The sequence below is a fragment of the Cephus cinctus genome, unplaced genomic scaffold (genome assembly GCF_000341935.2).
Source record: "Cephus cinctus unplaced genomic scaffold, Ccin1 Ccin1_scaffold0168, whole genome shotgun sequence".
NCBI classification, from domain to species: domain Eukaryota; kingdom Metazoa; phylum Arthropoda; class Insecta; order Hymenoptera; family Cephidae; genus Cephus; species Cephus cinctus.
This window is the reverse complement of record NW_014332892.1, coordinates 3789346-3810820: the sequence shown is the minus strand read 5'-3', so window position 1 is coordinate 3810820 and position 21475 is coordinate 3789346. Positions and strand designations below refer to the sequence as shown.

Genomic DNA, 21475 nt, shown 5'->3' with positions numbered 1-21475 from the left:
AAGTTAACCAATTGAAAACGACATTTGAGTGGAATAAGCTAACTTGATTGGTTAACTATTTCAACCCTGCATGGTGGAAATATAAACAATTTTACACAGGTGTAAGGTTGACACTGTACTTTCTTAAAAATTTCTTTAAAATGTTTCAACAATAGACTTTTTCAATAGTTGTTTAGAAGTTCTATAATTTTCGGTCTCGTTCTGAGGGTTGCTTTGGGAACCAGCGGTGAGTAGCGGAGAACCTCTGCTCGCCAAGGTACGCGTTCACGTTTAGTTCGGCTACGACGGGATTCGCATTGTCGACGGAGGCAATGATCACAAAATCATCTTCCAGACTCGCCGCTACGATTTAGCGTGATGCGTTTGGTATCGCCTAAAGCCGTAACGTTGTGCATCTTCGCACTCATCTCTGTTGAAGACACGGTACTCCCGTCTCCCGTGCTTTAGACCAGTGATGTAGACACGAAATGCGTGATGAAGAGGAACTAGGTAGCTCAGCACCCCAACTTCTCAACCTGGCACAACTGAGACCAGTAGGTAAGCAGATAAATGCAGTGAGCGATGTGACCGAGTTCTTCCCGCGGCCGATAACTGTATCTTGTCTCTCTCTATCGACCATGCAAAGAACTCCATAAATCTACCTATATTCAAATATAAATATATAACTAATTAACTGAACTCGTAAACAGCGCTTAGAATTCACATTTTGCCAGGCGAGGACACAGCACGAGCCTTGTTTCCCATTCGTTGATGACACTAAGAAGTTTGAGTTTCGTTAAGATGCGTTCTATCACTGACAAAGAGTAAGTAATTAATTTCAAATAAAGCCAGCGATAACAAAAGCTGTTAGCACTAGGTTGCACAATTTTCGAACTTTCGTAAATCACTATAGCAGCAGTCCCAGTTTAATTCAAACTTTGGCAAGTGAACAAAGTTGCGAAAACTCACTCCTTTACGTTTTACAAAAATACATCATATCAATTTATATGACACCTCTTCGTCCAATCATCACGTGCAATATAATTCCAATATTCGTGATACACGATAAGCTAGTTTTCTTTTTTAGAAATAATCCAACACGAACTTTATCTCTATTAATATTCTTATCTCTACGTATACAATTTTTATATTTTTTATTCCTGCACCAATGATTCATCCAATATGGCAATCTTACCTATAAATCGTCCACAATAATATGTAAACGAACAATGAAAATCTCATAGTCATCCGTTGCCATCAATAATGAGCATATGAGTTACAAAAGCGCTAAAGGTCCTTACAACTCTAGTTGACGATCCTCGTTTTTTCAGTCTTAGAAGGACACACGCAACTTACGTGTTTCCAATTGAGTTGCTTTCTAGTTTCTACGTTTCTACGTTCTCATTCCTTTAAACACATCGATTACCACGGCCAATGTTAGCAGACTGAAAGAGCTTTATGCACCCTGCAAAATTTCCCAGGACAGGTAACTATGCCAGAGACACCGTTCTCAAGAAATACGACGGCTAAGGCTTTCAGAATTCTCGACTGAGCTTTTATTGGCGCGAGTCACGAACCAGCTGAACCTCCAAGAAATTCTGCTCAGCACGTTCCGTAATAAGTTAAGACTACGACACCTGACAACTGACATTGCCTCAGTTCAGAATTAAAGTTCCCGGTACCACAATTTCACGCGATACAACGCTGCGTTCACGGGAATCTTTTATAGAACCGTAGCCATAACCTATCTACTGGGAGCTCCATTTCTTATTTTTACAGCGCACTATAACATGGGTTATGTAGAAAAGGATACGTTCAGTCCTGTTCTACGATTTCAATCGGCCCCATGAGATGTCCAGATTTAATTGTAGTCAAATATTATTTGGATACTTGTCGTACACAGTGGCACTGATTAGTGAGTTCATTTATCTTTTGTTTTACTGATTTTATTAATTTTTTCCTAGTTTATTCTTCATATCACTACTCCACGCTATACTCTCGAGAACAGATTGTCGTTCAGGATTTTGTAAGGTTATTGTTTTTCCCCAGGACTTCAAGCACAATGGCCAGGAAACCGTCGAGGAAGCTAAGTGCTATCGCTAGAGCTTTGACAGCCGCCAACTCTGTCTCGAAACAGTATCATCCGTCTGGTGGTATGTATATTTATTTTTTTCTATGTAAAATTTATGATTGTTGGGTTTTATGCTAAGGAGCTAATGATTTATTGTTATTGAGGTTGGTTCGGGAGTAATATTTTAAGTATGCCTTGTAAGGGTTATGTTCCTTGTTACTTTTCTTGGAAATTCGAAAAGCTGTTTGCACTACTAATCAATCTCTAAATCCCTCATAACTATTGATAATTACTGCTCGCGCAACTGCCTGAGACTAATCGATCTTTCAAGTTTCCCGCTTCTAGCTTTATATGCATATATATTTATATGAACTGTATATATTTTAGGCTCATCCATAATAGAGCCGCACCTGGCACTAGGCTTCTCTCTGCAACTTCAAAATAGACGATTTTTCATTGGGAACTTTGCACTTTCAAAAGGCCATACCTGGAGAATAATTAAAATTTTATTTTGACTTTACAGCTTGGTGATTTTTTATTATAATGTAATATATGTATAGTACCATGGAGGCTCCTTAGTGGTTTAATCAATCAAAATTTCTATTACAAAGTTTACAATCCTTATGTAAAATTTGGACTATTTCTGATGGCAAGAACAAATCACGTGACTCACTTTAGAGTTTCAATTACTTTTGATTTGGCGTGATCGGAAGTTGTTCCAGTTAAAACGGATACTCGATAGTTCTCATAAGACCTCGAACTTCTTCCGGTAATACAAACTTATCTGTAACTTTCACGAGCCAATCTCAGAACCTGATAAGTGCTACTGAAATTGTATACTATGAGTAGATTGATTTCAAATTGAATTTGATATTGAATTTTGATCGAAGTATATTTTTCTCCTCTGTATAACTACATTCTTGTTCTTATGTCAATTAATTTTTATGCATCGAAATTTTTTTATCACTACCTACCACGATCATCGATAAATTTTGAGAGTGATAACAACGTGTTACTTGAAAAAAAATCATAGTCTTTTGAAGAATATCAATTATTGGCCTTTATCCAATATTACCGTGCAATTTCGTATCTGATTTCCTGAAATGCCGCATTTTTCAGCCGCATTCTCACTGTTAAAACTTATTACGATTCTTGGTATTCAGCCAAATTTTCAGTTAGAATTCCTAGAATCCCATATAATTAAAATTTTTCGAAAATACCGTCATCCCTTTTGTCATTTAACATAGTGTCCCGTTTCTTAATGTTTTACAATTATTCTTACTTAACATCCAACCGATAATCCATCTTGAAATCAGAAAGTTTAATTTGCTTCGTAAATGGATACCAAATAGACTAACCAGCAGTTATATCTAGATTCCACCTGATTTGGATACCTATCATTATATACATTATATATATATAAATATATAGCACATACCAGTCGCGTGAAGTATATAAGGGTTGTTTGATGGGGTTCTACGATAGGCCCTTATCATCTATTTGTATATAAGCCGTAGAGTTTTAGGGGTGTTAGTAACAATTACCCCAAAGGCCAGGCGCTCGGCTGTCAGTCAGTCAACACCTACATGCGGAGCCGTCAGCCGCCTCGGAGTTCTTAGTTCTTTCCAATAAACAACCCGGTTAACACTCGAGTATATTTAAAGAAGAAAAAGGATTTACAGTCACTTCCAAAATTTCGATGGAGAGCAACAAACAATTCTAATTGGCATCCGTAATACAGCAAGAAGGAAACTACATTTTTATAACCTTAAAAATTAACTTCAGTTTATACATAACCAAATCGTGCTTAGTATACACGCATACATATTTCAACGTCTACAACGTGTCAACAGTTGAACCATTATTTTTCGTAAGCTTCCTTTTAAAGGCTTCCAAGAGCTTCGCACAGCGGGGATTACGAGGATTTACTGCCCACGCACTAAAAAAACTTCCGCGTGAGAAATTCCCGACCGGCGATACAACGTTGCGAGTTCGTCGAATGGCAGAAAGTTTGTGAATTCGTCGGAAGCTCTTTTTCTAACATTTTTACCATGAAGGAAAAGCTTTCTCGACTCTACACGAATCGCTTTAGCCGTACAAAGAACTCTTTTATCTGTGCTTCAATTATATTTGATATTTGAATTTTTACGCGGGATTCCCGTGCGCTTTTGTAACACGTCGCAGCTTGTATATAGATATAACAAGTGAGTGCTAATTACGATATCATTAATTGCTCGTGCTTCGCGCTAAATAAAAATGGCCGAGATAGAGTCTTCCAGCTCAACGGATAATAAAAATGATAATACTTCTATGAGAACGAGAAATCGTCGTCAGGGTGAAATGACGACAGAGAAACCGACTTATCTGAGAGACAGAGGTAATTTAAAAAAAAGAATTTATCGTTGTCATAAATTATATATATATATATGTGTGTGTGTGTGTGTGTATATGATGTAGTTTTATCTAGAGAATATTTATCTGCAATTATTTATTAATATTTATACTTTTATAAAATGGATAACAACATTGGAATACATTGTCGTATAGGAAATTGTTATATACATATATCTATATGTTGCAATTTTATTTGACATAATTCAAAGTTAACTGTCGAGCTAATTATAGAGGATTAATGACGTATGTCCTTTCCACGTAAAACGACTGTCTCGTAAAATGGATTCATTTCTTTTCTTTGCGTATATGGATATATACGTATTATGATAAAAGTTTCTCGAAAGTCGATAATTACTTGTTTTAAATTCGAGGAGACTGACACTTCGCAGAAAAGTGCTTGACGATCGTCACAGTAAAGTTTGAGAAGAGGATGACACATGAAGTTTGAAAAATCGATCGATTCGTTACGAATGTACACGTCGTGCACGGGTAGGCTGGCCCAGCACGTGAAATAAAATTAATGGTTTTCAGTTGAACTCCACCGGGGGTAACGCTTGGTTAATCTTATTTCAAGATAACTCAGTTAACCTTTTGCCAGTCCAAAGAAATATATTCTTTCCTCCTCTTTCTTATATTTCTTTGAGCGTCGTTACCTTTCATTGTATATTTTCTACTACTCCCACGATGACGTCTCAGAAATATTCATAGGGAAGATTTTCAGAGGAAACTTAACTTCATAACGCGAATACGTTTTTAAAATATTTCCTTGAAATGTTTTTCTATGCCAGTTGTGTATATATACATATAGTGAACAGTGCTATTGAAAGGCTAGACTTTATATCAAACTTCCCAATCAACGAATCCACGTGTCTATTCCGACACGAATACATAATCGGATCTTCATTACATCCGAACACGCTATCTCGTGTAAGTCAAATCCCAATAAATGAAAACTGAGAAGGAGCGATTAGGGTTGCGATAATGCCTGATCTCTTCTTAGTAGGTTTGTAATAGTAACTATAGTATATACAGTACAGTTCGACAATTGGATGTTATCGGGATTGTCATAGCACCTATATGTGTCATTTTCAATTTTTTGTAAATCTATAGCAACTGCTGTTTAGGTTACTAAGGTGTTCCTGTACTCTATGCTCACAATCAGTCTCTGCCTGGTTTTCAGATATGGTTACTCAGAATTCTGTTAAACCGTGTCTGATGCGCAGATCCCTACAAATGTCTAAGCTCCCTTTGAGGTTAATCAGCCAGGAGTGTTGCTTAGGCTAGTCGTAGATTTTCAAAGTTTCTCAATCATGCAAATTTCGAATTCTAGTTCAGATGTAATGGCAGATAGACATTACTAGGGCATGTCTGAGTATCTTCAGACATACGAATTGACATGTTTCGTGTCTGCTTTCAAAGATGTCCGCATAGATAGGCTGTATCCGAGGATATAAAGGGGCGTGGATCTCCGTACGATTCCCAATTGACAAGGGAAAATTCGAGGAGCAGGTTCCGCGTGAGAGAAACGTATCCTTTGCGTCATAAATACACGTTATCACTCCGATTGGTTATTTTAATAAAAATGCTTCTGTCTACCCGCGCGGCCAGGTGCGCTGCTCTTATGGCAGAGCCAGACGAATTGTATCCAGGTTGTAGATAAGAATTTTGTTAGCTAAGTTCATCAGGATAATCATCTCTTTATAACGTGTGTTTCAGAGAGAGTGATGTACCCTAGAAATACTAGGACCCTTGCGAAGACTCCTGTGACCGGTGGTGTTCCTATAGAAGAAGAAATGTGCATGGTGAGATTTTATTTTATTTCTTTCAATTATCCCTCATGACTGTTTTACTTTACCAATTTGTGTCTGTTGAAAAAAAAAGGCACTGAGGATGCTGGTGTTTGGAAGCTGCGCCAGTCCACCAAGGGCTGAATGGGCCAGAACGGGACTCACGTTAAGACCACCAGGGCAGAACATGTCGTTCGGATTGAGAGCACCGAGAAATTCAACGAGGGGTCTTGTAACAGCGGTGCAGGCCATCATGCTGAAGCACTTTTTATTCAAGAGCAACAGACAAGACGGCGCATTGACCCCAGAAGCGTGCGTTTCCTTTGGCTGTACTTGAAAATCAGTAGCATCCGCCAAAGGGAAATGCATTTGCTGATGAGAAATTCTTTTTTAAAATTATAAGAATCATATGTCTCATGAGCTTCTGCATTATCAGAATCATTTCTTTACTGGTTTTTCTCTCTCTCTTGGATTGCAGTTCGCTCAAACCTAATCACGACATGCAAATGGAGGTCTTGACTAGCGCCATTGCTGAGATCGTCTGGCGATGTGCTGGTGGAAATGTCTTGCAGAATAGTGGAAGATCAGCGAGTCTTAATATCGTGTCGAACGTTAGCGTTCCTAAGGCTGTGGTGGTTCTGCCACAGGAGACGCCATATTTGCAGCATAGCGTGCAGTATTTTCAAGATGGACTGACGGAGACGGTGAGCTCTTTGATAGGGCAACGTTGTTAGAATCCTGGTGAATTGTGGGCTGGCGTTAATGACATAGGCCAAATGTCAATTCGTAGCGTGCTGGCGTTGCGCCAATCTAGAAAGTTATTTTCCTTCATATGCTTTTTGTTTACAGTGACTGCATTCTATATTGAATAATAAATAATGATAGTCTGTTAGATAGAAAATATGTTTAAGGAACTTATAAATAAGTATTGCCTTTTCTCTAAGGTCACAGTTGTCTTTTGCTACTTTTGCAGTTACATCTATTTGAATTTACCAGTCTGGAGGATTTGCAGATATTTATCAAGAGATATCTGTATCTGGTAAGTTGATGAAGATGGATACTAAAATTTTTTATTTTTCTCTCAAAAAATGTATTTTCTAGTTTCAGGACGAGGGCGGTCCTGGTGCGAAATTATTATTATACAGTGCGGTTCTCTCCAGAGGACTTTCCAAGTGAGATTTATTATATTCTAACTGTCATATATTCTTAGTAAGGTGGCATACTCGTATATTTTATTTCTACTATAATTTGATATGATCCTTTACGAATACGAAGGGTGAAGAGTGATTTGGAAGATCCTAAAGCGTCAATGTTAGGCGGATGTCCGGAGGAGGGTCCCATAACGGTTGTCACCCTTGCATTAACCGGAAGAGCATCGCCCCATCTTCACAATGGGGTCCTTCACGTAGGCGACGAGAATACTTATGTAAGTAGGGAAATTGAAACAGCCCTCGAGCAATTCGATAACCAAATCGCGTTGTAAAACTTTAACAGGCAGTTCCGCAATGGGGCGTTTTGGCAAGGAGCGAAGTTGGATTTTTGGTGCACGAAAGCGACGGTCAAGTGGATAAGCAGCCAGGATCTCGATTAAAGACACCAAGTTTACCGATATGGGCGACCCTGTGCTTGGGTCACTATGGAGTCTTATTCAATACGAATCGAGAACTGCTCAGGAATTATCACGCGGAACGCCGGTAATTTATATTTATTTAAGAATTAATCTCGCAAAATACGCGATACTACCTGGAATCCCATTACCTGTACTTACGATACTTAAAGGTTCGAAGTGCAGTACTACACCTGCGGTGGAAGTCACGCTACGTTAACAGTGGACACCAGAGCTGGCGATAACGCCTCGGGACTGCAAGACTCTGCTACCAGAGACTCCATGGACATTGCAGCGACTCCATTAGAAAAGTTAATTCACACAAAGTAAGCCACAGCAACTCGCTCTTCCTTTCCGGTATTAGCAGGTAAAATTAATGGCGCAGAATATCATGGTTCGTCAAATCTTTTGAAGAGCTGAACCATCCATAAAAGATTTAGAGAGCAGCCGTTTTCACTATCAATCCGTATAATCGTCATTGATCTTTGACTCGTAGCATCCAAGGGAAATAAAACTCGGAAGTGAAATCCCATACCATTCATTTCCAGTAATAGAAACGTCATCAGCAAATTTTTATATCCTGAGCATCTTCCTTATGCTTGTCGTGATGAAGTATAATTCTTTTTTTTTTTTCATGCTACTCCAAAGATGGCAGGACGCGCAGATCCATTGGAACGGAACTCCCGTGCTGTGAGGATACGATAAAGAAGAGTGTCAAGCAAACATAGCAATTGTTCATAGTACACAGTGTATAGCCAATGCTTGTATACTATACAGTACTGTAATCTGCATGTATATATGTATCTAGTAAGTACTATATAGTTATTGTCATAGTTTTTATTGTACCATAACACCATGCATGTATATGATTGATTATATACAGGCGCATAAATGTCGTGCAGCAAACAACATCTTTTGGAAACCTCTTGCGTGTTCGAAGAAACTTCCGGTTAAAAGTGTTCTTCAGAAAAGAGTCTAATGATTCTTGAAACAGCCGGGGACAAGGAGACTTTTATTGCCAGTTCATTGAGCCTTCCAGTTGGCTATGCTGACCCGATACTAAGTATTACCTTCTTCAAACAAAGGATCCACTTGCGAATCGATTAGTCTCAAACAGTAGTCAGTCACGTTTTGTAAACTTGGCATCACGCACGTTGCCTCTGGTAACTTTAAAAATGATCCTTTGCTAAGACGTTGCTAGGGAATAACTATATAATAGATCCTCTTCATTATAGCTAGTCCATTCTGTATGTTATTGACGGCTTTCTCTATATGCATACAGTCAGTCGCTATTCCGGAAGCAGAGTGCGAATCTCAAGTAAAATGTATATGATCCGATCTAAGTAGGTGAGACCGACTCGTTACGTTAAAGGTACGAAGGCTAGTTAGACTTCCTTGCTGAATAATAATTAAAATCCTAGGTATGATTACCAAGCTGTTCTGGTGAAACAGGTCGCTGGTAATCCTTTGCACCTACGCCCCTCATGGGAACTGGGTCAAAACGAAAAATAATCATCTCGAATCACCGTAATTATCCCTGGCTCATCTGCGAATGGATCGTTCATGGATCCGATCTGGATCATCAATCCGTGAAATTGTTTATGCTATGCTGATAGAATGCCGGACCATTCCGTGAGAAGATCTTTCTAGGATCATCGATGGATGCTGTACCTGTGTATCTAGATTTAACTTCTATCTAGAAAATTCATGAAGAAGAGACTAATTACATAATCATTACATAGAGTTATGGAGATGACAAATGTCATCTTCTGTACTAGATCAATGTTAAGGATCCTCAAGAAAATGATATCCGGAATTTTTTTTAATTCCTATGTATCATCCGGTTCAGTTCTGCAAATAGAAGAAAAGCTTGCTCTTTCTCCCGGATGATGATCTTCAACAATTTTCGGAAATGATAAATAATAATTATATAATGAAATTTTGTCATCTTTTTTTTTCATACTGTGCGCTTATTATTTCAAACTGTGTATACCATTAGTCATCCTGGCGTATGGGTTGTTCTAGATCTACCCTTGACATTGTACTCTACCCACAATAATTTCACCCCTAAGGTACAAATGCAACCCCTACTGGGTCTGCTCACCGTTACAGCCTGCACTGAGTTCAATGCGAGACACGCTGTCATATAATTATAATACCTCCTGTCTCCCTATGAACACCTGTGCCGGTAGATAGTTGCCCCCACTTCCTGCCAACTTCCTGAGTGCTTTACTCCACTCTGTTTTGTAGTAACAAACTCGAGCGCTGACAGACAGACCCGTCTCGGAGTACGCTGTGATATTGTCAGAAGTGATTGAACTCTTTGAGTAACAGATAAATCATCAATAACAATTAAATATTGAATAATCGATTGAAAAGCTTGAATTACAGATAATAACAAATAATTTAACATAACACAATAAGAATTGTTTTTCAACTAGTTTTCATGTATTATATATTTTAAAAATTGTCTCTTTCGGTTCTTCGATAAATATTGTGCTCGCCTTCAATCGATTGAACCGATCGGTTTACTCGTACAGGCAGGTGTTCACTTAAAACGGTTATTTTCATGTGCTGAGGCCACTCGCCAACCCCTCATTGTTAGTTTAAACTCATGGGTTAAAAGGAATGTTTAAAAAATTAGTGTATCAAGAACTATATACATACAGTGACGGTACAAACACATCGTCCCTGCGATTAATGGATGTTTTGAGAACAATCCTTCGTGGTAAGTTAAATATTAAACGATGACAAGGCAGATCTGTAAGCTAAAATAGATTTTGATAAGCACAAAGTCTGTAGACAGTGTACGAAAAATATGCGACTCATTCAATAATTTATTAATGGCCATCAATAATTTTTGCTCATGCTTATCCGCGCCATAATAATTTACCAAATTATCTCATATATTCGGCACAATATAATTATACGAATATTTCTACGTGATCTTTGGCATTCTTTATCAAACAGTTGGAAACAGTGCAAAGCATTTGCCGTCAATGATTTTTTTAATGAATCGCATTTCTTCCTTTCTTTCTACCGGTAACAAGTATAGCTTCCCATGTATTATCTAGTGAATTTACGCCGGTTGGCCACCATGACGTAGTTTAGGTTACGCTCGGTGGATTTAAGCAGTACTATGTCCTACATAACCAAAGCATTCATTTTATCTTATGTTAGACTGTCTTATCTATCAATTTGTCTCCTATCCGATTCGTATAGCCATTGTTGTTACAGCATTTCATTCTGTTCTACGAACCACGGACAGATTTCTCCAATTTGCATCTAGGACTTTTACTGCAAAGAAAGTACAGCCGTCCTTTTGTTCCTATTCAATGGGAAAGACAAACTGCATGATCGAGCGAATATTATTACTGTAGATTTAACATTTTTTATATTCACCGATCAACGTAACCTAATTCACTGCCTTCTACAGCTTAGGCGACTTTACGTGTCCAGTTTATTTTTGTTTCAATTGTTTTCTGTCAATTCCAGTCGTTATGTATATCCAAAGAAGGGAAATGATCTTGTGCAACGTACAGGATTTTCTTTCACTCCACCGTTAAAGCCGGAGTTCCTTCTGCCGAATTGAAATGTTTGAGGAACGAATTTGACGTTTCCAGGATTACGCAAAAAGCTGTGGCTTTTCTTCCGATCAATTGTTAATGGGTTTTCTAGTTTGTTGAGCTTGAGAAATAAGTGGGATGGTCAGCTTCCGGTTTATATTTTATTGTTCCACGCTTAGACCTACTGACGTCATTGGCTTGTTATCCCTTCATTTGAAAACAATGCAATCACCTGGTAGTATTTGGCAGTGGCGATACTTCCCACGGACACTCGTTAAATTTAATGACGTTCGCGAGTTGGTGCTAGGAAAAAGGAGAAAAGGTTGTGATACAATTAAAAGAACAGTCGAATATTAAGCACTCGCGCCGAAATGACGAATTGGCATATCTTTACTGCTAGTCTGCAGCGAGGTTATGTTACTGCCGGGTCAGACAGCTCCAATGTTAATGAACGGTATATTATATTTATAATTGTTCTACCTACTCTTACATTTTTGTGATTGTCACACTGCAGGTGACAATAAAAGGCAATATAATGTCGGTATTAATAATTAGCGAGAACCTACGTGTGTAATAAAGGAGTTTCTCTGCATGCTTTCTAGACACAGGTTCGTCGTGTCTTATGGAAGTTGGGTAAGTACTCATTGTTCCAGGTAAATATATTTTTTTTCAGAACAGAAAGCTTCCCTCTAATCTTCCATCGGAAAATATATTTTCCTTTATGAGTCTCTTCTTCGATCTTAGGAAATATCTTAATAAGATTCGAGTCGCTTGACGATTCGAGAAATCGTTAAATGACTCCGGCGCAGGAAATCAGAAAATTAATAGATAGGAATTTCCAGTTGATACGAGCACGGATGTGCGTTCCGTGTAGAAATTTCTTAAGAAATCAGTGATTCATGTCTTTATTCCAGTAAGACAGTCGCGTTCCACGCTTGGATGCTCTAGGAAACAATTTTCAAATGATCCTCCCTGCGCGAATCCATCAAAGAGTTTTAAATATTCGAAAAATTCTCGTCTGTCGTTTAACAAGAAGAAAATCAAAGAAAAATCCAGCTAACCTCGAAAATCTTTTTTTTTTAGATGTGTCAGACAAAATCTGAAACGTTGGATGGAGATCTTGGATCGATATGGAACACATTATCCTGAAGATTCTACTGTCGCTTCTATGTGCAACTTCACGTTTTACCGCAGGACAACGTGAGTCAATAAAAGGATGAAAATCATTTGAAAAATTACACAATACGAAACGCATGGCCATTAGCTCCGATCGGTTTATCGTAAAACCAATTTATAATTTCTCTCTCTCTCTACTTTTCCTCCTTTTTATTCCGTTAACGCTTAACGATTAACCGAATTGACTAGAGCCACGCAAGACGTTATTTTACAACGAAGAATAACTGTACAAAAAATATACTGTTGCATCGAAACTGAGCCAGTTTCAATTAGTTATGGTCGGCGATAACAGTGCTACGAGTGTTAATCATCTTCAGGCTGTCTAAAAAAAAAAACCAGAGCAATAATATATTCCGTCGAAATTAATCATTACCACGTACAAATGCACAGGCTGTGGCATTTTCAAAGAAACACAATGTACGATGGCGTCCGTTCATCTTTTTTTCCCGTCTTTCGAATTGCGTAAATACAATATATTTGAAGAGTGTCTATAGAAATAAGTTCGTGAAACGACTGCATTGGATACTCGATGGAATGGGCTTGCCTTGGCCGGAACTTCGCTCCAAGGAAGCGCACATATCTACTACCTGACACGTATAAATACCAACGTATGTCTATATACGTTATTCACGAAACGGTGTACGTAGACGTAGAAAAGTACGTTGAAAATCACGTAGTCTAACGTTCAAACGAATAAAAGCCATTTGATTGATCGCTGAAATTCCTAGATCGTTTGGTATACATACAGACGTACATGTAGCTATACATGGAACACTTACGAGCGTTAAAAAATTTACAGTCAACAATGGAACCGGTGATCTGGGTAATTATGCTTTCACTTTCCGATGTTAAAAGGACGCACCTACTTATTCCAAAATCTATACTTTCGCATGTCTCTGTTATTCTTTAAATTGTTACACTCGTTATTGAATGTCACGTTTTTTACTCTCATTAAACTGACTGCAGTTCATGCTCTCTTTTTTTGTATCATTGGAAATTAATATTTCACGGAATTTTTATTCGACCGAATTTTATTCACACTCGAGAGGATATATCGATCGTTCATGCGCGAAGACACCTCGCGATACCTCTTGGTACTTTTACTAAGCCGTAAAGAAGCGATGGAAACTGGTTTTCGTTAATGGAAACCGAAACCGCAACGGCCAACTACCGGATACGACTCCCTGGGATTCGTTTGGCCTCCGTGACACCGTAATATTGCACTACTATATAGAGTTTGGCTCTCACGGTCTTCTGACCCTGACAGGGGTCATCTCAATTCTAATGGAGAGCCTTGAAAATTTCTTTAATGCATTTTTTTCAGGACACGTGCAATTGTTCTTTTTTTTACACTAATTAACACAGACTGATTATTATCTGTCTAAGAGTCACTTTCTAGAAGATGCAAATTTGAACGGGTGAATTTTTTCTTTCTCCTTAGTGATACGAGACAAAAGATGCTTCTTGGAGAACGGCGCCACCGCTGCTCATCTCTTTGTCAGCGAGGATCTAGAGGTTGGAGGTCTCGTTGGTATACTTGGAGTACTGGGAGATCCTGGACCTCAGGGCGATATCGATCTCAGACTTCAGGAACGGGATAGTCCTGTTACGTTTTCACAAAATTCAAGAAATCTCACGCTCACCAGACCTCTGGACAAGGAGGGTGTCGACGGACCAGCCAGTGTATACGTGAACGTCATCTGTGAGAGGAAACGCACCCTGGATCCTGTACGTGATAAACGGCAAATTCAAGAAGGAATAATTAGATGAGATTTTTGTGTCTTTTAAGAATAAAATCATATTATTCTTCCTTGCAGGGATTTGTCATTCCTGTAAATATTCGTGTAACCGACGCCAATGACAATGCACCACAATTCGTCAATGCACCTTACGTGCTCAATATTTCTGAGGTATATACCATTTTTATTTTTTATTTTTTTAAATTATGCTAGATTTATTTTCATGTATTCCACACAATTTTGTATTTTTATAATCAGGTCACCGTTTTGGGAACCAGAGTTCTGCAAGGGGTCAGGGCAGTAGATGCTGATCAGCCTGGACCTTATTCCACAGTACAGTATTCAGTCCTTCCTGGACCACATTCGGTAATTAAATAATTAATTCTTCAAGCTTTTATCTTTCCTTCTTACGAATTGAATTCGTGTTAATGCATATACAAATGCAGCCTGTCTTCGTGGACAGCGAGAGAGTTATGCTCGAGGTATTTATTCGACATAATAATCGGTTGCTATAGGTAATTCTAGACATTATAAATCTGACAAGATTAATTAATATTAATTTACCTAATATCTTTTTATTGACACTTTTTACAGGATTACTTTGTATTCGTAAACGCCTTGGAAGGTACCCTAGTATTAAGGAAACCACTGGACTACGAGACGCTGAGTAATTTCTCTGTTGGAATTCGTGCTCAGGTAATTAATTCAAATATACATAAATCAATTAAATTACCTAAAAAATAAATTTTTATTACAGGATCAAGGTAGTCCACCACAATCTTCGGAAACGACTCTCTTTGTAAATGTAATAGATGCCGATGATCAGAATCCGGCATTTTTAAACGATCAGTACAGAGTCGTTATTCCTCATCGTGTAAAAACCGTACGCAAAAAATAATTATAAATTATAATATCAATAACACAATTATTTTTAATACTAACATTTTTAGAGATCCATATTGCGTGTTGATCCAGAGCCAATAAAGGCCGTGGATCAGGATCTTGGAATAAACGCTCCTGTACGTTATTCAGTTCAAGGAGGAGTTCTACCTTTTCTTATACTAAATCCTGAAACGGCTGATATCATCGTATCGCGTCCCTTACAGGATCATGAACTCATTTCTTCAGCGACCCTAGTTATTAAGGTGAGTTCCTATTGTAGTGCCTACTATACAATCTGGTTGAAAGATCCTGACCCAGTGTTTATTACCTTCTTTCAACCAGGCAACCCAAATAGACAATCCGGACAGGTATGCCCTTACCACAGTGGAAGTGTCCCGTGAAGGAAGTCTAGGAGTTACACCTACCGCAGGTGAATTCTCTATAATCCATAATAAGTATCTTGAGTAAATAGATTAAAATTCTATTCGTTTCATTTACAACCAGGTGGTCGATTACCTGTACGATTTGTACTAAAGGATTACCAAGCAAGCGTTCCCGAAAATACACCACCTGGAAGCGTTATACTGACAGCCGGTGTTAATAAAATAGATTCTGTAGGTATCGGTTTGATGCTGCTCAGGTTTTTATATGGATTATACAATTAATTCTTTTATATTTAAGAACTTAAGGTTTTGGCTTGTCGGTGCCGCCGAGGACCTGGAAAGATTCTCAATAACCAGTTCCGGTGAATTAATATTGAAAGGTGCATTGGATTATGAGAGACGGATTCAGCATAGCTTTTTGGTTCACGTCACCGATGGGACGCATGTACGATTCAATTTTATTTCCTGCTTTGATATTATAAATTGATATTACTTAAGATTCTTATTGGTTAGAATGACACGTCGAGAGTGAATGTATCGGTAGAGGATGTCAACGAATGGGAACCAAGGTTTCGACATCCTAGATATGAATTTCATGCAAGAACCTTAAGAGAGGGATCAATAGTTGGTGAGTTTGATAATTAATTGAATTCTTAGATGGTCTCTTAATAATTCCTTGATAACAGGCAGATTGGAAGCTGCGGATGGGGATAGAGGAGATAGAGTTTCTTTATCGCTGAGAGGTCCTGATGCAAGATCGTTTGAGATTCGTGATAATGGCGAACTGATCTTAAGGTCATCTGGACCATTCAATGGTACCATAGCCAGAGTAGTAGCTATTGCTTCAGATACTGGTCGGCCACCACGGTTAGTACTTTGATGTATGTGACTATAAAATTGTGTAAAATATGATAAAATAATATATATATTTAATAGATCTAGTATGGTGCCAGTAATAGTACACGTGCCAAATTCAGGCTCACTGCCAATAGCCGCCAGGGCGGCTCCAGCCTGGCTTGGAAGTAGTGTACTTTTAGTGGCTGTATTTGGAGCTGTATTGGGACTCCTCGGAGTGGTGATACTCGTACTGATCCTCTATATATATAAACAGTAAGTATAGATCCAGGCATAAAATCCAGACTGGAGACTTAGATTCAAACAATTAATATTTCTTGATCTGCCAACAGTAAGAGACCTAAGAGCAGCGGATCTGTAAGTTCCGTGGGTACCGGGTACAGAGAAAAATCACCAGTTCCTTCAGCTCTGAGTCCCACGCCTCAGGTTCTGGGAGCTAGTGCACTTCAGGATGTCCTGGAGTCAAGCAGAGAACGTGATCCTGGTACCAGTGATATTGGCAATCCTGTATTCGGAGAGGACAACGAGAGCAGCTATAATGCTACTATTAAAAGTAATTATCGATAATGTAATTAGTTGAATTAAATTACTATGTATTGATCCATCAAGTAATTATTATTCAATCAACAGGTGTCATATCTGCCAGACAGATGCCTTTGTACTCAAGGCACAAGGTAGCACCAGCACCAAATCCACCAGCTCTGGCTGCTACATCGAATATTCCAAACGTAGGAGGACTAGTGCAGAATATGAATGATCTTAGTGCTCGTACAAATCTTGATATGGGATCTCAGAATTCCTCGAATTATTCCGGAGAACCGCCAGACTCTTTGGTACCCACGTGGCCGGTCGGTTCCATGTCTAGACGCGTTAAAAAGTTATCCTGGGACGACGATGACAGGGTGACTACGTTGTTCTCTTTTTTTTTCAAAAATCTAATACGAATATCCACCTTAATCCATGAAATATTACAATGAGTTATCGCAGCTGTGTTTATACGGTGTTATCCATGATATATAATCGTCATGCGATAGAACCTTAAAGGCTCGTAGAAATATCGATTAAGTGTCAGTCAACCTCGAGTTTTTAATTAACAACGTGACTCTGCTTATCACGCACTACGCCAAGGCGTCGTAACCTTGATTTGTGATGGCGCGGTGACCTGGTATATCCGAATCACTCAATCATTATGAAAATCATTCACCAAGGAAACGATACTGTCAATGTATTATAACTGTGACTCTAAGAATTTTTATAATACTCAATGCCTATGATATTCCATGTATTTAATGCCGAAGAATCGTCTACTTTTATATTGATTATTTTTATACACTCGTTCGATCACTTGACAATATCATTCAGACTCTTTTTTTCTGCTGTAGAGTCATAGACGTAACTCAAATTAATTGATTCGTTCTCTTTTTTTTTATTCATCTAACTGTATTGCTTCTTTGCAGACTGTGGACAGCGTGGAAGTTGCTGCGGAAGCTCGAGCAGGAACAAGTCAAACCGGAAACGAGCAGCTTAATCTCACTGTATATTTCTGAATTCAAAAGACTTGGTCCAATCTCGCGCCAAGTACCGGCAACCGGTGATACAGGCGAGTGGAGGACCGAAACTATTTATCTGAATCGAAGAGAACCTGGGATTTTTTAAAAAGGAAAATTCTCCATGACAAATGAGAGACAGTTGATATTACATATAATGATAATTGTTTAAGCAAATAAATTATATCGTTATACGGTATCTTACGTGTTGCAGTATTTACAGTCTGCCTTGCTGTTACGAAGTCTTGTAATAGTTTTACAAAATTTAGGTCACCTAGTCAAGTATGCTCGATGAACTGTTTGGTGTCATTAAGAAAAAATGTAGTTAACGCAACGAACCCAGTTTATCTAAACAAGCTTAAACAATTTCATTGAAAAAGAAAATAGTGAACTCTGTATGTTAATAGCTTGGTAGCATGAATGAAACGACCTGTATTTCAGAAAAGGATGACCCCTTAGTAGAATTTGCTTTAATTTAAGGAAAGATTAAACTTTCCTGGATACGAGGAAGATAATGAGGCATCCTTGTGAGTCTATCTACCGCAAGTTTTATTCAAAGAACACACAATATGTTTTATGTGCAAATCAGGTCAGTAGGTTAATCGTAACAGCTTCCTACATTGAAGGAATTATATTAATCGATACCAATAGGTTGTATTGATCGGCCAATCAAGGAGGCTAACAAGATGGATATAGAATAACAAAGGAAAAAGTTAATTGGATGTAACTAAAGGCGCTAGGAACTACGTTTAAGGAATATGATCCAAATGGATTCTGATAGGCAAGCCTGTAGGTGATAAGAAGATCTTAGGATTCATAAGAAGACCAATTTTATTTTGCTAAACTGGACCGTGAAAAGAAGCGTGCAAAATTGCTTGCCATGTATTACGTTACTGTATTTTACAGTACAAGGATTGTATATTTCTGATTGATAATAATGGAGACTATTTTAGGCGTACAATTGTACTTAAATAATGTAAATACTTTGTAAGTAGGTGGAAATTGTAAATTTTTAAGATCTGCAAATTGCACATTCGAAAAATACAATTTCTTGTAATATTTGGCAGAAAAGGATATCCTCTTTCGAAAGAATCTATTTTGCGTAACGTTACTGTGATTTACTAAATTCGTAGAATCGATTGATAATTCTGATCGCGTAATGTACTTGAGCTAATTACAAGGAACTGCGTAATCTACTATTGTTTTGTTATCGAATCAATAGAATTTATATTAAATCCATTACGACGTTTTTCTTAATCAATATTTATGTAGTGGAGAAGCCGTTTGTATGCGAATCGTCCCATTCAAAAGTTTACACTATAGAGTCTTTGGTTAATTTGTTTGGTTAAATACTTTACTTTTACGGAGAAAAATATAGCTTTTAGCATACGAATAGAGTATCAGTAGAAGGAAACAGTATAATGGCAAGAATAAAATATGTCAAAATTAGTGAAGTATCTGTGGCGGCACTTTGGATACCTACGTGCTCGTGAAAGAAAGTGACTCGTCTCAAGGTGGGGAGAAAGTGACCCAGAGAAGACCGCAGCTACTTGGGATCATCGACAGTTATCTTAGTCTTCTGGTACACGTCGAAGCCAACTACGTCTTCCGCGAGAAGGAATATTTTAGTGTGAGATAAAGAAAAGAAATAGGAAGAACGTTGATCACTGGTGCTTTTTTAAATTGAACGTGAGTTTATGGGACTTTTATACATATTAATTTCCAATGATGCCATCTATGGTATTGAGATAAATTGAAAATAATTGTTTGACGTAATTAAGTTGAAATATTTTTATTTAAATAAATTTCACAAAATGTATTATGGGTTTTGTGCTTTTTCAATATGTCTTTGTTTCGCCAATTTTCATTACTTAGAACGAGGCTTATGCGTTTCGACGAAATGACACTGGTGGAATTTCCTGGAGAAAGTCGTGAACCAGGAACTCCCCGGATTCGAAGTTGCACGAGCTGTAGTATTGTTTCCGATGCTAATTTTGGATTAATATGTAACGATAATGGGATTAATATTCGTATGACAATGCGCGGTCATGAAAGTTTATGTAAATTAATTGGAAATGATGTAACAATGAAAGCTTTTATTCTTTTCGAACAATTAGAAATTTCTCTGTGTGTCGTCTAATTGTAAATGGCATTTTAATCTATTTTCAGGTTTGAAAATGCGACAAATTTCTCTAATCGTTTCGCTGACAGTGTTTCTCGTCATTATGTCAAATGACAGTCAAGGTATGAATGTTAATAGTCTGACCAAAGTCATCCAACAGTGAAAATTATTCTTAACTATTCTTTTTTTGAGGATTTTTTTTAAAAAAAAGGGGAATCTTTTACAGTCTGTCATTATCTAATACACATTTTGTCTTTACAGCTGCGCATTTATCGTCGAACCTAACGGCAAAATCTGCGGCAGCTTTTGAGAGAGTTTCTCGGGTTGGTCCTTGGAGCGAACTTTTCGAGGACTGGATTATTTCCGCCGATACGAATATCCATGCCAGGACGTCCAAAGTCATGAAGTTTGGTGATAAGGCAATAATCATTTCTGGGAAAGGAACGACGTCCAACAAACGAGACGTATCAGAAACCGATTTGTATCTGCTTGGTAAAACAATTAAAATTTGTCAAATAAAACATTTTAAAAATATCAGTACTAATTCTTGTCGAACTTTTCATTACAGGCGCAATCGAGAAACTGGTATACAGAGTCGATTTTTTGGAAAAAAGATTGAGACGAGCTGAGGAGTTATTGTATTACGTCATATCCGGAAATAAAGAAGCCAAAGGTATTAACTGTAACGCTATAATTTTTTTTTGTTTTTCTGATCTTTGATTAATAAATAAATTAATTAATTACATTGCAGACGCTTGTCCCACGAATTACACGAGAGTCGGTCAAAATTGTTATCACTTCAGTAATCGTGAATTCGACTGGAAATCGTCAGCCAGTCTTTGTCGTGGGATGGGTGGAAATTTAGTCGAACTGGAAACCGTCGAGGAGAATCAGGACGTGGTGGCTCATTTGCAGACTGACAAGAAGATACGAGGGAGGAATTTCTGGACGGGAGGATTAAATCCAGGGTTATTATGGATCTGGGCAGGAAGTGCCAGACCCGTTCACCAGGACACCAAGCAAATCGTAAACGGAGATGGAAGGTAGAGAAAAATCCATCGTTCAACTAATTATATATTTTTTTGAACCAACAATTCTTAAATTCGTTTTCAAAATTTTAGATGTTTGAAACTAGAATACAATCCAGCCTCGAGAATTTATTCGTACAAGGGTGAAGACTGTGGCTCGAGGCAACGATACATTTGCGAATTGAGCAAGGACGACGAGTCTGCGAATAAAATAGCAAGAACTGCCAGAGAATTATTTGACGGAACGGATTAATAAATTTAAGCAATTAACAAAGACTTTGATTAACTGTAAGGCTGTACTTTACAAAGTCTCTCAGCATCCGTATTACTGCTGTAATAA

General features: G+C 38.0%; 3 protein-coding genes and 1 long non-coding RNA gene across 15 annotated transcripts; 3 read left to right on the top strand and 1 right to left on the bottom strand.

Moving 5' to 3' along the window:
* Positions 1-78: 78 nt before the first annotated feature.
* Positions 79-8729, top strand: LOC107264310 (inactive ubiquitin carboxyl-terminal hydrolase MINDY-4B). 7 transcript variants are annotated; one of them, XM_025081670.1, is made up of 13 exons: positions 79-537; positions 690-803; positions 1759-1894; positions 2029-2132; positions 6161-6246; positions 6326-6543; positions 6710-6935; positions 7205-7270; positions 7333-7403; positions 7507-7657; positions 7726-7925; positions 8011-8163; positions 8486-8729. In XM_025081670.1, exons 4-13 carry the CDS (start codon positions 2042-2044, stop codon positions 8529-8531), a joined length of 1308 nt encoding a protein of 435 aa, XP_024937438.1. In that variant the 5' UTR covers positions 79-537; positions 690-803; positions 1759-1894; positions 2029-2041; the 3' UTR covers positions 8532-8729. The 7 variants fall into 7 exon arrangements, with proteins under 7 accessions (XP_024937438.1, XP_015587919.1, XP_015587917.1 ...); XM_015732433.2 differs by lacking the exon at positions 1759-1894 and having other exon boundaries at positions 714-803; XM_015732431.2 differs by lacking the exon at positions 1759-1894.
* LOC107264308 (protocadherin Fat 4) lies at positions 8537-20510 on the top strand. Of its 6 annotated transcripts, none has more exons than XR_003058767.1 (19): positions 8537-8644; positions 12487-12603; positions 14021-14307; positions 14397-14489; positions 14577-14684; positions 14913-15014; positions 15076-15201; positions 15269-15463; positions 15543-15630; positions 15705-15814; positions 15882-16028; positions 16097-16211; positions 16270-16450; positions 16520-16693; positions 16771-16991; positions 17069-17340; positions 17896-19674; positions 20155-20229; positions 20369-20510. XR_003058767.1 is itself a non-coding variant. In XM_015732428.2 (17 exons), the coding sequence occupies exons 2-17, from the start codon at positions 12534-12536 to the stop codon at positions 17983-17985; spliced, it is 2379 nt and encodes a 792-aa protein (XP_015587914.1). In that variant the 5' UTR covers positions 10431-10565; positions 12487-12533; the 3' UTR covers positions 17986-20098. The 6 variants fall into 6 exon arrangements, 1 of the variants encoding a protein (XP_015587914.1); XR_003058769.1 differs by lacking the exon at positions 8537-8644 and adding an exon at positions 10431-10565 and having other exon boundaries at positions 17069-17166; XR_003058765.1 differs by lacking the exon at positions 8537-8644 and adding an exon at positions 10431-10565.
* On the bottom strand, positions 10309-11380 carry LOC112493855. The gene is made up of 3 exons (XR_003058770.1): positions 11240-11380; positions 10505-11165; positions 10309-10431 (listed from the first exon to the last, which is right to left on the bottom strand). It is a non-coding gene; the product is annotated as an uncharacterized LOC112493855 (long non-coding RNA).
* On the top strand, positions 20211-21388 carry LOC107264312 (C-type lectin domain family 4 member A). The gene is made up of 5 exons (XM_025081645.1): positions 20211-20229; positions 20369-20599; positions 20676-20780; positions 20859-21150; positions 21229-21388. Exons 1-5 carry the CDS (start codon positions 20211-20213, stop codon positions 21386-21388), a joined length of 807 nt encoding a protein of 268 aa, XP_024937413.1.
* Positions 21389-21475: the final 87 nt, after the last annotated feature.